We start from the raw sequence: 16392 nt of genomic DNA on the forward strand, positions 1-16392 counted from the left end.
TTCTACTTCGTCTGGGTATTCCGAAATGTAAGTAAGTGGCCGCGAGTTGATGACCGCCTCCACTTCTGTGACAACGGTTACGAGCTCTTCATACTCCAAGGTACTCTTGCCCAAGATTTTGCGTAGACAGGTCTTCACGCTACGTATGAGCCTCTCCCAGATGCCTCCCCACCAGGTCGCGCGTCCGGCAATACATTTCCAGGTGATTCTGTTTAGGGCAAGAAGCCTCGCTACTTTGGGTGCTGGGACAAGCTGAGGAGAGTGAAGTCTCGGGAGGCACGTTTGAAGGTACGAAAGCTGTCGGAGTACATGGTTCGTAGAAGACCTCGCCTGGACCAGAACCTCTTGAATGCTGTCATAAAATGTGCGGCCAACATAGATTTCGTAAGTTCCAAGTGAATGGCCCTTGTGACAGCACAGGTGAAGATTAGAATAGAGCACTTCTTAGCCGCTATAACACCTGATTTGTAATACAGCGGCCCTGCGTAGTCTGTCCCAGTTACTTCGAACGGTGCCGACGGGGTTATTCTATCACGTGGCAAAGGTGCCGTAGCGTCAGTACAGGCGTGAGCTTTCGGTGGGCGACAAACAAGACACTGATGTAAGATCCTTTTTATGACCTGGCGAATTCTGATGATCCAGTATTCTTCTCGGCCAAGGTTTCTTGTACTCCTGCATGCTAAAGTCTTATGTGGGCGTTCTTCACCAAAAGCGCTGCAAATGGATGATCTGCAGGAAGCACGATGGGGTGCTTCAGAGATTCTGCGAATCCCCCATACTGTAGACGGCCTTTCATACGTAAGATACCTCCTTCGTCGTGAAATATCGATGCGCACTTAAGCGACCTATGTGCGGCAGGTTGGTGCCCAAAAGACTGCTGCTGTGCCAACGCAGTCCAGTAGGTTTTCGCTGCTTCTATTTCATCAGATGTCAGCTCCCCGTTCCGCTTCGTTTGAGATCTCCTGCAGTTATTGACAAACCTCTGCACCCATGATGTGACCCGAAATAACCTGTGCAATGAGATGAAGCGGTCGACTTCGAAAAGTGGGTCCCTGACTGCGGTGTGCACGAGACAAACAGTGCGATGCTTTGCTTCTTGCTGTACTTCAGGTGAACCTTATGTAGACATACGCCACGCAGGAGGCCACGCTTCTTTATCACACAACCACGTTGGACCGTGCCACCAGTGACCATCTTCCAGTAGACGAAGGCAGGAGGTTCCCCTACTAATCTACTAACTAAGGAGGTTCCCCTTGGACACAATAGGACTTCTATCCTTATTCTGAAGGGCTCATTATTTCATTGCCCACATCACCACCAGCAATGGTGTAGAGTATCGCCCTTGGTGATGAAACTCCCCGTTCATCACCTTAAAATAAAGTTGTTGTTGTTGATGTTTTCAGCTGTGATTGAGACTTCGCGTTGTGTCTCTCCCTTCGTGTTCCCTAGTCTCGGCGTTTTACATTATGTCCTATATTTGTTTGCACTCCAATTTTCTTTGGCCTATAAACATCTCAGACTTACCTAGCTGCCACTCCCCATCGGACTGAAGCCTTCTGCCGTACCCTGCACATAGCCCAGACAGCAGCGTCGTTACAGCTCCCCGGATACCGTGCGTTTAGGATTCTGCGATTGGCATCGCAAACCTGTGTATGTAGAGTAATGTTTTATAACTGTTTTTTTATACCTAGCTCATTGCTACCAATAATATATTTTAAAAAGTATGCTTTGCCATTACATACCCCAGCACGTTCAGTACATGCCCTTTGTGGCCAGCAGTAGCTGTCATAAGTAAAACGTAGATCCATGGTGCTGGGTGTTATGATTGCAACCGTTGTGTCGTCTACTGCCCATGCGCGAATAGAGGACCTATAGGTAGTAGTAAAACTTAGATGAGCGTACTTTTACAACATACCAGGATATCGAGGCAGACCTGCACAATGTCAAAGAAACCACTTTTCACGACCACCTTCTGTGTAAGAAGCCCATGGTGGGCAGATTTTTAATGACAGCCAAGCTGACAGCATGTACCGACTCCAAGACCGGGCCCCTGGTCGTGGCGAAGTAGTCTTCGTGAGCTATGTCACTAAGAAAGGTCCCAGTATGGTAGAAGCGTAGTGACATGAGCACTCTTTGCCCCACGTTGAGCGTAGGGCCACTGCTGCGCTGCAAGTGTTACGATTGTGAGCATATACAGGATGTTTCGCGAAAACCCCCCAGCTGAATAATTCGAAAACGGTGCCACTTATCGGGAAACTTTTTTTTTTTTCGGTTAGCATTCTTGATGCGCCGGCCACAAAGTGGCCACTCAGTTATTTGTATGCGCTCGTTAATTAAATAAACATCCTGACATTTTGTTTTACTTCAGGTGCTTTGGTACCTGTGCCGTAGCAATGGTCACTCTGAGACAGTGCCAAAACAGTAAAAACATAGCTTCGACTTTTAGTGATTTTTTTCGAGTAATTAACTGGTTTCGGCGCACTGTCTGGCCCATCCAATGACACGACCGCAATCCTGTTTACGGGTTTAGTAGAAAACGAGAAGCCATATCAAGCCCTCGCTCGCGACTCTTCCTTATCTTGCGACTACCCCGCCACCAATGCAAGCGGATGATCACGAATTTGAGCGCAGGATAGTTTAGCGAAACAGCGCAATCCTGCACTGCTCCGCGCAAGAAATTTGTAAACCGGAACCAGTTAATTAGTCGAAAAAATCACTAAAAGTCGAAGCAATTTTTTTACTGGTTTGGCACTGTCTCAGAGTGACCACTGCTGCGACACAGGTACCAAGGCCCGGCGCAGGCCCGGCGCGCATTTTCGTGAAACACCCTATATATATAATACACGAGTATCTACTATCCACAGTGCAGTTTTCCCGTCTTACTCTATCCATCTTGCGATATTTAACATTGTTACAGACCACATAAAAGCAATACAATATCAGCACCTCTCCATGAATAAATGAAACGCAATACATACGTCGCTTCAAGTCTTCCGTGACAGCGTCGTAACTTCTCGATCAGCTTCTTTGGACAACCGGAAGTGCCTGATGAATGCGTCGTCGGACAGAGCAGTGAACGCGTTACTGTTCGAACGAAATACGCGTGTTACTTCGTCCTCATACACGCGAATGTCCTCATAAAGTGCGTAGAGATACGCCCCGTTTCCATCGGTGACGAGGCTCACTCGCGATGAATGACCCGACAAATTGCGTCGTCTACCACAATCACCCACATGACGGTCATCGTACCGAAATGCGGAGCTGGCGCACCTGCGGTGGCGAACTGGCCAAGAACGGCGACTCACGTGGAAAAGACGATGAGGGTCACGTGGACGAGCTGCGGTAAGCGAGCGTCACCAAGAGCGCGCCTCTCAGGACGCGTAGTTCATGTCTCTCCCGTGTCGTCTTTAGTTGTCCTCGCCTCTCTCGTGAGACGAAAGACGAGGGGAGACCAATAACGAGTTTTCAACGCGTGGTGGTTCTCCTTCTCCCCGCATGGTGACTCAGAGACGATACTCTCAACACCAGACGCTTGGTGCACCAGCATATTCTTTATAATAATGTAATAAAACGTATTTTATCTGGTGTATAATACAAAATGGTGAATATTATCAGCTACAGAGACTGTTGTGCGTTTCATAATTGTTGTTCACATCTCCCCTCTTGTCGTCTGCTCCTCGGTAACATCTCATTACGGCGGAAGTCTCATTACGGCCGAAAGTCTCATTAAGGCCGAAAATCCTTTAATTCCTAAGTGTCTCATTACGGCCGAAGTCTCAATACGGCCGAAGGTAGTCTCATTTCGGCCAAAGATGTTTCATCACTGCCAAAAAGAAAAAAGAAGCGTCCACCATCGCTGTGTTGTATGCTTCCCAAAGTGTCCCCGAGGCGGGTGCGCCCTCACGGCTTGTGTCACACACAATGGTTCATGCACACAATACTGCGACAGTGTTTCATGCGTCCTTCGTGAAAAATGTTTTTATTCCCATACTGTGTCATACGATATTTGTATCTGTTATGCCATTTTCTCTCGGTATTCGAGCAACATCCTACTCATTGGTTCTGTGAGCAAACTGTATGTGTGTCTTCTGAAAAGGTTACTCCATAGGGTCATGTACGAGCCATATGACCTATGACCATGATCTTTTCCCCCACTAGCTGCTTTCTACAATTTACGTCCACTTGAAATTTAAAAAAAGTACATAAGGTGCTGTACAAAACAACATATATGCTCTTGTTTGATGATGCCTATTAGACATATATTGTCAACCAGACTCTTTTTCTAACCGTCACGGACATCCCGCCGTAATCTGAACGGGAGGTCCAACGTCTCTATGACACTACCACAGGTCAACAGGTCCCCGTCAGCCCTGCCAAACGACAACGGGTACGGAGCCCTTCCTCTGGTGATCCCGATAATCCATAGACCGTGAATGTTCCCGATAACATCATGGACACTTCGGTACAGCCACCTCTCGTGGTGCTCAACCGACATAATTCGCCACTTGTCGTGCGCTACGGACGTCGACACTAGAGATAGCGATCATTTTCCTCTATATATTTCGCCCGACAGACTGACCCTCTCAGCCACTACTGGACTAATTTCTTTCACAAACTGGAGACTTTTTCGTGCGGGCCTCAGAACATCTGTGCACACCGGTATGTCCCCAGAGGCTCTCTCTCAAGCAATTACCCGCGGTATTCAGGACGCGGTGGTCATGTCTAAAAGGGTAACAGGCCATGTGGGTCATTCCCCAGCAATTGACCACCTTAGAGCATTACGTCGCCGAGCAGAAAGAACGGCTTGTCGGACAGGGCAACGTACGAACATTGTGGAATACCGCCGGATGAAAGCTAACACGAGAACTTAAGAACGAGCACAGGAAGCGTTGGCGTAAGTTTTGCCACCTCCTTTGACTGTTTGATCCGGCCACGAAGATCTGGCGGACAATCCGATCTCTGAAGGAGGCGCCCCCTCTAAAGAATCCTCTCGCGGCCTCGGCTATCGTTAAGGGTGTAGACAAAAACACGCTAGCGACGGACTTCTGTGTGGTACTAACGACTCCGGCGGCTGCCTCGACCACGCCGCTACACCGCAGTTTTGTTCACAGTTTGACGGCTGAACTTCACCAAGGCTGGCCCCGTCCCCCGGAAGTTATAGAACGCAACTTCACACTAATCGAGCTAAAGGCAGCGCTGAAGCTTGTGAACGCGGGCTCGTCCCCTGGACCCAATAAAATCACCTATGCCGTCCTACGAAACCTTGACGGGCGGTCACTCCAAGCTCTCCTTCATGTGTATAATACGTCTTGGCAACATGGATTTTTACCACATACATGGAAGGAAGCATTGGTTGTCCCCATCCTGAAACCAGGCAAGCCCCCAAATGCCCTACCCTCCTTTCGCCCTGTGAGCCTGACAAGCTGTATGGGCAAACTGATGGAGAGAATGGTTTTGCATCGCCTCGACTGGTGGCTCGAAAAACAACGTGCGTTCCCTCACGAAATGGCTGGATTTCGTCGCCACCGAAGCTCTATGGATCCAGTTCTCGACCTAGTCTCTACAGTTCAACATGCTCGTGCCCATCGACGGATCGTCCGATCGCTTTTCCTCGACATCAAGCGCGCATATGATACCATCTCGCACATTTGTGTGCTGCACGCCTTGCGCTCGTTTGGAGTATCCGGTCGGCTCTTCATCTGGCTCCAAGACTTCCTTACGGACAGAACTGTCGCTGTCCGTACGTCCCAAGGCCAAAGCCCTCAGCATTCTGTTCCTCGAGGAGTCCCCCAAGGAAGCATTCTCAGCCCGACACTCTTTAACGTGGTAATGGCCGGCCTACAATCAGTAATTCCTCGCAAAGTGTCGTTTTCCGTGTATGCAGATGACGTCGCCCTTTGGACAGTAGGAAAATCGCGCCCAGCTCTCCAGCCCGGCCTGCAGCTCGCTTTAAACAATATCCATACGTACCCCACGCACCTTGGGATGGACCTTTCACCCGAAAAGTGTGTCGAGCTCCCTTTCACGCGTAAAGCTATGGCCAATTTCCCTCTTTCGCTTGGTACAAAGAAGCTTGAACCGGTACGCTTTCATCGCTTCCTTGGCGTGGTAATCAACTCGGACTTGCGCTGGGCTCGGCACATTAAACACCTTGAAACTAAAGTGCAGCGATGGCTCCCCGCTATTCAACATCTTTCTGGCTCAGGATGTGGATGTGATCAGCGTTCCCTGCTCGCGGTTCACGCGGCATTGGTGAGTGCGACTGTGCTTTACAGCCTTCCTATTCTGCACAGGATATCAACAACTTCATTAAATACACTTCGGTCCCTGTTTGCTCGAAGCCTTCGTCGATGCCTCGGAGTTCCAAGAATGGCTGAAACACGGCAAGTACTGGCTGAAGCTGGTGAGCTCCCGATTGAGGTTCTCCGTGAACGGGAAACGGCTCGGCACTACCTCCGTTTGCGTGCTCACATTCCCCCCACCCGCTCCTCAGGAAAATTCGATACAGCCCTGAAAGCGACATCTATCGAGTAGCGCAGAGGACACGCCGGACTCTCACTGGCTTCATAACTAAGGACACTATACCGCCGGAAGACCCCTGGTCTCTACCGGTACCGCCCACTTTTGTACGCCTCCCAAACCTTCTGGAAAGAAGAGATCAGGTCCCCCCTCAAGCCCATTTTCATGCTCTGGTAGACGAGAAGTTTTCTACGTTTACGGCAGCAAATACCGATGGCGCATCCCGAAACAAGAAGTCCGCCTCAGCATTCGTCATACCATCCGAAGGCGTAGTGCACGGAAGACGCCTTTCACATCCAACCACCTCCACAGCTGCGGAACTCTATGCCATCCTTTTCTTTCTACAACACGTCGCTGATTTTACACCCCGCGAATGGGCAGTCTTTACGGACTCCGAATCTGCACTTCAAGCAATTGAAAATTCCGGCATACGAGGCCCATCCGCACCCCTAGTCACAGATGTGTTAATGGCTTACCACACTATCTACGCCGCAGGCCACAGGCTAGTTCTCCAGTGGGTTCCAGCCCACTGTGGTGTCGTGGGGAACGAGCAGGCCGACAGCGCCGCAGAAGCAGCACTCTCGTATCGGAAACGGACCAGTATTGTTCTGCTGAGAGGAGACCGCATCTTCAATTCTGCGACGCCTAGTGACATCCCTGGCTTCCCGCCAACGGACAACCGACATTCTTCTCCCCTCTATGTTGAGCAGAGTTGATCCAACGCTCGCTTTCCGCATGCCACGAAACACCTCTCGTCAAGATGCTGCATTAATCCACCGAATGCGCCTCGATGTGGCCTTTACAGCTCAGTGGCGTTACCGCTTGAGACAAGTTGACTCTCCCACCTGCTGCCACTGTGGTGCTCTTGAGGATCTGGAGCATATTCTTCTTCATTGCCCCCACTACCAACCTTCCCGAACCGCACTCTCCGGGTCTCTTCGTCAGCTGGACTCTCGCTCCTTCTCCCTATCGAAATTGCTTGGTCCCTGGCCCAGTCCACACTCTTAAAAATGAACTTCACCACGTAGCACGCTCCTAGCCAATCATCACCCCGAATAACAACGTTCTCGCCCTAGATTTGTTGAAAACGGGAGGAGGAGCCAATTTTTTGCCGTGCATACCATATGGGCACAAAATAGGCTCCTCCTCCCGTTTTCAACAAATCAGGGGCGAGAACGTTGTCATTCGGGATGATGGTTGGCTAGGAGCGTGCTATGTGGTGAAGTTCATTTCTAAGAGTGCAGCCCAGCAACGCTCTGCGCTCAAAGCTCTTTCGACATTTCTGGACACCTTCGGACTTCGACCGTTATTGTGAAGGGGCTCGTTGTTTTATTCCCCACATTCCCACCAGCAATGGGGTAGAGTATCGCCTCTGGCGATGAAACTCCCCACTCTCCAAAGTCAAAATAAAGTAGGAGTAGTTAATACGTGCACTACTTTTGTAAAAAACAAACGAGAAAAGAAAGTCATGCATGCATTATTTCATGAATTGTAATGTATCACTATTTCATATTCACATGTTTCCATTAAGTGAATGCTAATGAAACTAAATTCATCTCATGGTCATGCTCTGTGTTTGTCTGGAAGTCACATTTTTAAGGCTTGTAATTTTTTTTTGTCTAGATGAAGATTTATGTTAGACTTGTATGAAATAACGGACACATACCAACACGTATGTAGCTTGTGTACATTAAAATCAGCCATGTAGAGTCAAATGCCTGTTTTTTTTAATGTTCTAGCCTATTCACGGTTGCTCCGGTTTACTCATTCACGTAGCGTAAGTTTAATTATGCAAATTTTTGCGGACTGAACTCGCAAATTTGCCAAGCAAATGTCACTTTTTTACCCCACCAATGTGAAGAGCGTGCCGAATTTACTCAAATTCATGACAATTGAAAGGGATATTGAGGAGCCGAAACCCTGGCCGAAACCCTGGCCTGAGGAGCCGAAAGGAATATTGAGGAAAAAATAGCCGAACATCATGCTTTACGGAGCACTCGGAGCATAGCGCGCGACGAAAATTTTTCAGCGAAATCGTTGTCAGCCCGACGAAAGGAGGTTGGAAACCCGGCCCACACCGGGGTAGTAGAAACAGATAACACAGGCATGGCATATCGCATCTGGCTTCTGCTTGGTTCATGCCTTCTCTTTCCCAATTTCAGGAACTGTCACTTTTTCTACTGTCACTCTGTAGGCTGGGTTTCCAACCTCCTTTCGCCGGACTGACAGAGATTGCGCTCAAAAAGTATACATCTATTAAGTATTATTAGAATACAACGCTAAAACGTTCTGATGCACCTGCTCATTCAATATATTTAACACATTGCAGAAATGGAGTACTGAGAGCCATAGTACCACTACGCGCCGGGGCAAAGACTCGAGGCTACAAGTTCACGTATTTAACTAAGATTTCATAACGCGTTTACAATGTGTTCTGTATTCGCATGTGTTCTCATCAATCTTTATTCTTAGCGTGGAGAATCAAGTTTTTCACACATACACAGTATACTGAAAATCAGTATTTGATCACCACACTTTTCTTTTCATAGGATGCCGCACATAGCTGGCTGATGCAGATCTTGCACGAACAGAGCGAACACATAAAGTTCGGAAGCTTGTGAAACGTGTTTCCAAAAACAGCCTACGGAGTTCACTGGATGCGCGCTCACTTATTCCTGTACGACATCAAAGAGAGCATGGAGATCTGCCATGTTTGTCCCAGCACCATTCTCGCAGTTACCAAGCGGGAGCCGAAAGACGAAAATTCTTCCGTCTCTCCCTTGCGACGAACATATGGTTAAGACGAAACGGTTGTAAAGTCGCGAACAACCCAACTTTGGGCGCGGGAGATGAAGCATGCCGCGTGACCACTCCGTTGTCATGAAGACCAAGACGAAAGACGAGGCGGGAGAGACGTGAACAACGTCCCCAGGTTACTCAGTCCGTAACTTGTTGTGGTCATCAGTAGAGGTCTGCGCGGGTATGTAATTCTCGACCCGCACCGCACCCGCAGGCAGGGTCTCTCATTCCACACGCGCACCGCACGAGTTTTGATGGGACTACCCGCAACCGCGAATTGTGCGGGTATAGCCGCGGGCCCGCACTGCACATGGTAGCACAGCCAAGCAGCACAAGCTAGAATACTGCATACTGACATAGAAAAGCACGTAAGGGTATGCGCACGTTTGATTGTACTTTTCAGTGGTATATGAAAATGCACACAATTATTTATTTATTTATGTGAAAGATACTGCCGGCCCACAGTTGAGGGCCAAGGCAGGTGAAAACAAGATAAATTTAACAAGCAAAAAGCATTGAAAAGAAACATTGTCTAACAACAACGAGACTGAATTCAAGAGACCCAGAAGGAGCACTGGAGAAGGTCCCGAAACTGGAATACCTGTCAAACTTTGAGGCAACTTTTCCACTCTCGCACAGTACGAGGGAAAAAAGCAAAATCAGATGCGTCTTTTCTGCAACGAAACTCACAAATCAGGTCATCGTGTTTCTGCCTTGTGTTATGACCCTTATTGTACTTTAGATAGTCGGCGAATTTAAGGCCCGTTTTCTCATATACGATACCATGAAGGAAGTTTAGACGTCTGGCCTGTCGCTATTCAGAAAAACAACCATCATAAAAATAAAACGCTGAAGAAGCCCAGTCACTTACGCTTTTATTTCGCGAAAAAGCTCTTGAGAAATAGTATGTCGTCCATTTTGGTTTTCGTTTAGTTTTTAGTTTCGTCGTGGCGTCTTCACGAGGTCGCCAAGATCGGTGTCGCCACGTAGTGTCGTGCTTAGAATGCGGGTAGTGCGCATATCAGCACGACGCGAGGGGAAAACGCGGGTGTACCAGCGTTTTACCCGCGACCCACATCAAGTGACACTTTCTGCCCTCAAATTTGAAAATTGCGCGTGTATCCGCAGGTAACCGCGGGTATACTCGCACCCGCGAACACCTCTAGTCATCAGTAACAAGAAGAGCTCATATGCTTACAGGACCGACGTCTACTTTTCGCCTCCCGGGAGACAAGTGGGAAATGTGCGCCCCCACCTCCCCCGGACTCTTGCTTCCCGAAAGGTATCTTTTTGGGGCCCCTTTAGGTGGGCTCAGAGGGGGCAACTGCCCCCTGTCCCCCCATACACGCAGGCCCTGCATGCGTATGTTCTGCCTAACATGGACAGGGGCAGTACTACTCCGGGCAAGGGGTTGCTGCCTCAGAACAGGTCACTGCGGGCCACATGCGGGCCGCGTGTTTGCCACCTCTGTGCTATAGGGAATTTGGGAACGAAGCGCCTATACGGTTAAGGTACGGTAACGGAAAAACAGCGGAATAATATTGCGTTTATCGTCGCCATAACAGCACCGGACAGCTGTTTCGGCTTTATTGGGTCATCGTCAGCAGGGCGCATATGCAATGTGGGTGGTTGACGTCAGAAGGTCACGTAGAAGGAGGTCACTAGTTGAGGTTCTCACCTTGAGGACATCATGTTCTATGTGACCTTCCGACGCCACCCATCCAAACTTTGTCTGCCTGCTTGCGCAGTCCTGACGATAACTCTATGATGTCGGGACAGCTATCCAGTGCTGGTATAGTGACGTTTGAGCTCCAAACTCATACGCTACGTGGGGCAAAAGAGCTCCGATTTCTTGTTTGTTTTAGTATTACGTTCCTTTCGATTGGGGTAGAGGGGAGCTGTGTGGTGTTACTTAGAGCCTTGAGAAGTAACTTAGTTACAGCTAGTGAATGAAGATGCGACAAGTTTCTGAAATCCGAGAAACAGACAGATTCTAAGATAACTAACAGACAGCAACTACAGCTTTTTCCAGCGTTATTAATCCTCTTGTCGTACATTTTAATCCTTATGCCATGACATTTAATCCTTTTGCCATCGGAATTAATCCTCCTTTCATTATTTTTAATCCTCATTTCACACAATTTAATGAGTTTCTCATGCAATTTAATCCAAGTGACTATGTGTGGGCTACATGACTTTTTTTGTGTATTTTGGGACAATTCCCATGTGTACGCATATTGCACATGCTTTTCACTAATATTGTGGGTTTCTGCACCATAATGGGATACTGCGGGACTGTCAATCTGGATTACGGTGTTGTGGGACTATAACCATGTCTACGAGTACTACCCATCGTTTTCATTAAAAACGTGTTTTTGTGCATTGTAATGGGATACTCTGGGACTCTGTATATGGATTACGATATTGTGGGACTATTTCTATGTGTACGGATGTTACCCATGCTTTTCATTAGATGTGCGGGTTTCTGCATTGTAATGGGAAAATGTGAGACTGTCGATCTTCATTACAATATCCTGGGACTATAAGCAAGCCTACGGTTATTCCCAGTGCTTTCCATTAGAAACGCGTTTTTTGCACTGTAATGGGATACTGTTTGACCGTCAATCTTAATTACGATACTGTGGGAAAATTTCCATGTCTATGGGTATTACCCACGCTTTTCATTCAAATGCTGGTTCCTGGAGTATAACGGGACAGTGTGGGAATGTCTCTCTGGTTTAGGATATTGTGGAACTATTCCCATGTGTGCGGGTATTACCCAGGCTTTTCGTTAAATATGTGGGTTTCTGCACTGTCATTGGATACTGTGGGACTATTCCCATGTGTGCGGGTATTACCCAGCTTTTCGTTAAATATGTGAGATTCTGCACCATCATGGGATACTGTGGGACTATTCCCAAGTACCGGGTATTACTCATGCTTTTTGTTAGATATGTGGGTTTCTGCACTGTGATGGGATACGGTGGGACTATTCCTATGTGTGCGGGTATTACCCATGCTTTTTGTGAAATATGTGGGATTCTGCACTGTAATGGGATAATGTGGGACTATTCCCATGTTTCTGGGTATTACACATGCTTTTTGTTAAATATGTGGGATTCTGCACTGTAATGGGATACTGTGGAACTATTCCCATGTGTGCGGGTATTACCCATGATTTTGTTAAATATGTGGGATTCTGCACTGTGATGGGATACTGTGGGACTATTCCCATGTGTGCGGGTATTACCCATGCTTTTTGTTAAATATGTGGATTCTGCACTGTGATGGGATACTGTGCGACTATTCCCATGTGTGCGGGTATCACCCATGCTTTTTGTTAAACATGTGGGATTCTGCACTGCAATGAATGGGACACTGTGAGACTATTCCCATGTGTGCGGGTATTACCCATGCTTTTCGTTAAATATGTGGGATTCTGCACAGTAATGGGATGGGTAGCCGGATGCAAGTGTAATTTTGCGTTCCAAAAGTGTCCGCGTGTGAGCAATTACGAGAGTGGTAGGTATAAGGAATTCCTGCGTTTAAACCATTTCGAGTGTGCTTTGGCCTGGCTTGATAGATATGTAGATGGGCTTACCAACAATTAAGCTGACGGCATACCCAAAGGGAGCCTGGCACCAAATGAGCCCGTCTCGATAAACTACTTCGGCGGCTCCATTGATGTAGCCTCCGCCAACCCAAGTCGCTGAAAGGAAACACTCAACTTTAACACATAAAATGGGTTCAGTGCTTAAGGTGTCGTGACTTTGAAAGGATGTAGGTGCTCTATGCCATGCAGAGAACTGAAATCCGCACACATGAATTTACATCATAGTCGTGCCGCTGCAAGAGGAATGAATTTCCTTCGGGAATTGGTACTGCGAGAAGAACCATCTCCCAGGCTCATGAACACAGGAGTGACGAATAGTAAGTTGCCATTTTTACTCCAATTTCCCTCCCCCTCTCAGCCAGCTACCTCCTCTTGCTCCCTACAGTCGCCAAGTAACTCCCTGGTCCTGTTGAAATGTTGTGATAAAAGTGATAAGTGACATATCAGCCCCCGTCTTGTATGAATAATGTTGAATTATAAATTCGTGTACTGCAGCGCAGCCAATAACACAACTGTGTTGTCTTGGTTCTGTACTTATTGTATTTGCACTGGAGCTCACAGCTGGTGAGGTTCTCAGCCTTATGGAATGGCATTTCTTGCCGTGTGACCTACTGGCACGCTGATTTCGTCGACTACGCTACGACAATTTGCCTCTGCGCAGGGGAGAGGACAAAGTTTGGAGAAATCGCGAACAATCCATTCACAAGGCATCAATAAGGGCCGGGGTATTCGTAGACCAGCATGGCTCACCGCATGAGTCCGTCACCACGTGTCCACGTGTTCGTGAACCTTTCATTTTTCTGTAACCGGTCTGTAGCCTAGATCACTACGTTCACATAATCCCCTCCACACTCTAACAAAGTAGCCATTCACTCCGGCCGTAAAACCCCGTACGGAACCTTTCTTCCCTCCGGGCTGTTGACCCACAATTCGCATGAACCTTTAAACACGTCACACCTAACCCTTTAAATACCACGCCAATGATGAGGACGGTGCCCAGAAGAAGAACAGTCTCTGTTCGAAATATCGGCGGCTTCTGTCCTGAGGCAACTCCTTCCTAGAAATGTCATGGAGTATTCCAAAAGAAGTGCAGAAGTGCTGGCATTAACACGTTTCATGGTGTCAGTATGACACCTAGAGCTGATGCTATGGTTACTGCTTGGAAAATAGAGTAAAGTGCACTCCCTCCTGAAGGCAGGGGCGCCGTCCGGGGGGGCAAGGGGGCAGTTGCCCCCCTCGCTTCAGCAAGTAAACATTACCGTTGCAACACAATAACAACGTATGATTCCCTTTTTTGTACTTAGGTAACTTCGTGTGCTGCGCAACGAAATTTTCTGTTACTCGTTAATATGTCTTGCCGTTTAGAGTGAGCGGTTATACTGAACTGTAACACGATCCGCGATATCGAGTCTTCTTTTCCAAGTACAACGGTCAGCCGGTATTTTGTATTTTGTCTCTTCAGACGCTTTGTACGTCTAAGAACCGACTCGGATTATGACTATTCCGGCCGCCAAGGACAGACGAGATAAATCATGTCGTGGGAACGTCGGACGGGTGGACCTCGATATTCCCGGTTGCGAAATCCCCGATCTGGAAATTCCCGTTCTCGAAACAAGAAAAATCAAGGAGAATGCTCGATTGGTTCGTAACATAATATCACTATTTAACCACCCAAATTCACGGGTACTTTCTCTGTCTGTCCAAATCGTTTTAGCGAACGAAAGCCAAGTTTTAGCGGCCGTTAGGCTTAGCAGGGCAGACACGACGGAACACCACGTTTGTTAGTTTATTATTAGGTTAGTTCAAGCTAGGTGTTTGCATTTCTATGTCCAGGTTAGTTCGCTGTTTGCAGTTTACCGCGCGCGACTGTGCATTTTATAGTCAAATAACGTTTATTTCCAGTAGTTTATTTTGCAGCGGGGATTTCGATCACTTTATTTCGAGGTACACCTTGTCGGATTCGCAGTCGACAGGCAGTGTCAAAACGAGGACAGCACCTTGGAATTTCCAAGCAGTTGTCCTTGTTTTCCCCGCGGCGACTCTTCCGCAAGTGGGAACAAGGCTTACAGGGACGGTCTCGTACAGTCGGGGCGCTTCCGAAACTTTGCCAAAACTATCTTCACTAGTACTGTACACAACAATCGTTAAAGTTTCATTCAGAATAACAAAGTCGTCTTCGAGGAATTTGTCGAAACGTGCGGTAGTAGCAGGAAAACTTGCACTTAAGTCTCATGCAACATCACGCATGACATCGGCCTGCACGTAAGCCGCCCACGTCGCCCATTGGCTGAGCGAAGAGCAAAGCAGCAGTTTGCAGTTGTCGCCGTTGCCATAGCAGTTGCAAATTGCAGAAGGAGATTGCGTTGACTGATCCCCATAAGCTCCCCTTTGCTCTCAAAATAGGGATGCTTATATGTATGTCTCCGCAAGTGGAGAAGTATAGTAGCGGATACGTGAAAGCTAAGACACATGTTTTCTTTCCGCGAGTATTTGATGCGGTTTTTAAATAAACACGCACTCCTTCTTCATGTACGTTGTCAGCGAAATTCATTTTGAAACATGATCAGTGTGCCACGGGGAGTGTAATAGAAGCACGCGCTATATATTTTTGGTCGGAGCTATAACGCGACCGCGCGCGCCGATGACGGAGGACTTCAGATTTGTGATTGTGGGTGGGGTTGGCCTGCGACTTTTAACCTGTCTCTGAGGATTGACATAGCTGTTCTAAACCAGCACGTGGGCCACATCTTGGAATGTGCGTCTTTCGCCTGAGAACTGAAAGAAAATGAACGCGGTCCCAAGTCAGTTGTGAAATTAACTTCACTAACGTGATCATGTGGGGAAGTTGGTACATACACTCTAAAAACAGAACTTCACCGCACAGCATGCTGTGCGCCAAACATTGCCGCGAATGATAGGGTTATCGCTTTTGGTTCGAGGAGACAGGGGGGCGTACGCCTTTTGTGGCAATTACCATATATTCAAATTGCCACAAAAAGGCGTACGCCCCCATCTCTCCTCGAATCAGAGGCAAATACCCTATCATTCGTGGCAATGGTTGGAGCACAGCATGCTATGCGGTGAAGCTCTGTTTTTAGAGTGTATGAGCTACAAAAGAAACGCAGCCAGAGACAAGGGACGACACACAACAGACTTTACGCTACATCTGCTTCGGAAGAAGATGTGGCGTGAAGTCTGTCGTCCTTGTTTCTGGCTGCGTTTCTTTTGTAGCTCACTTGTGAAAGTAGTCTGCTCACGCCGGTGGACTAGCACGCGCAAAAACAGACGATTTCTGCATCCAACCATAGACTTTCCCGCAGGGCGACGTAGCCGTTCTTATTTGTGCCAACACAGATCGCGGTATGCTCTGCAATCTTTTTAAATTTAATTTGGTTATTTAATAACCGTGACGTGCATTGTCGGATAAATTTGCAGTATTCAATTTTCAACAAAGGGCAATG

The 16392-nt window shown here is 47.8% G+C and overlaps 1 protein-coding gene across 1 annotated transcript in view; it reads right to left on the bottom strand.

The window, feature by feature from the left end:
* The window catches only part of LOC135392403 (high-affinity choline transporter 1-like), a 254458-nt gene that overhangs the window by 186650 nt on the left and 51416 nt on the right, over nt 1-16392 (bottom strand). Inside the window, exon 2 of the mRNA XM_064623118.1 lies at nt 12920-13027. Coding sequence (XP_064479188.1) covers nt 12920-13027 — 108 coding nt within the window. The remainder of the gene's footprint in view (nt 1-12919; nt 13028-16392) is intronic.

Source organism: Ornithodoros turicata, chromosome 4, assembly GCF_037126465.1.
Source record: "Ornithodoros turicata isolate Travis chromosome 4, ASM3712646v1, whole genome shotgun sequence".
NCBI classification, from domain to species: Eukaryota; Metazoa; Arthropoda; class Arachnida; order Ixodida; family Argasidae; genus Ornithodoros; species Ornithodoros turicata.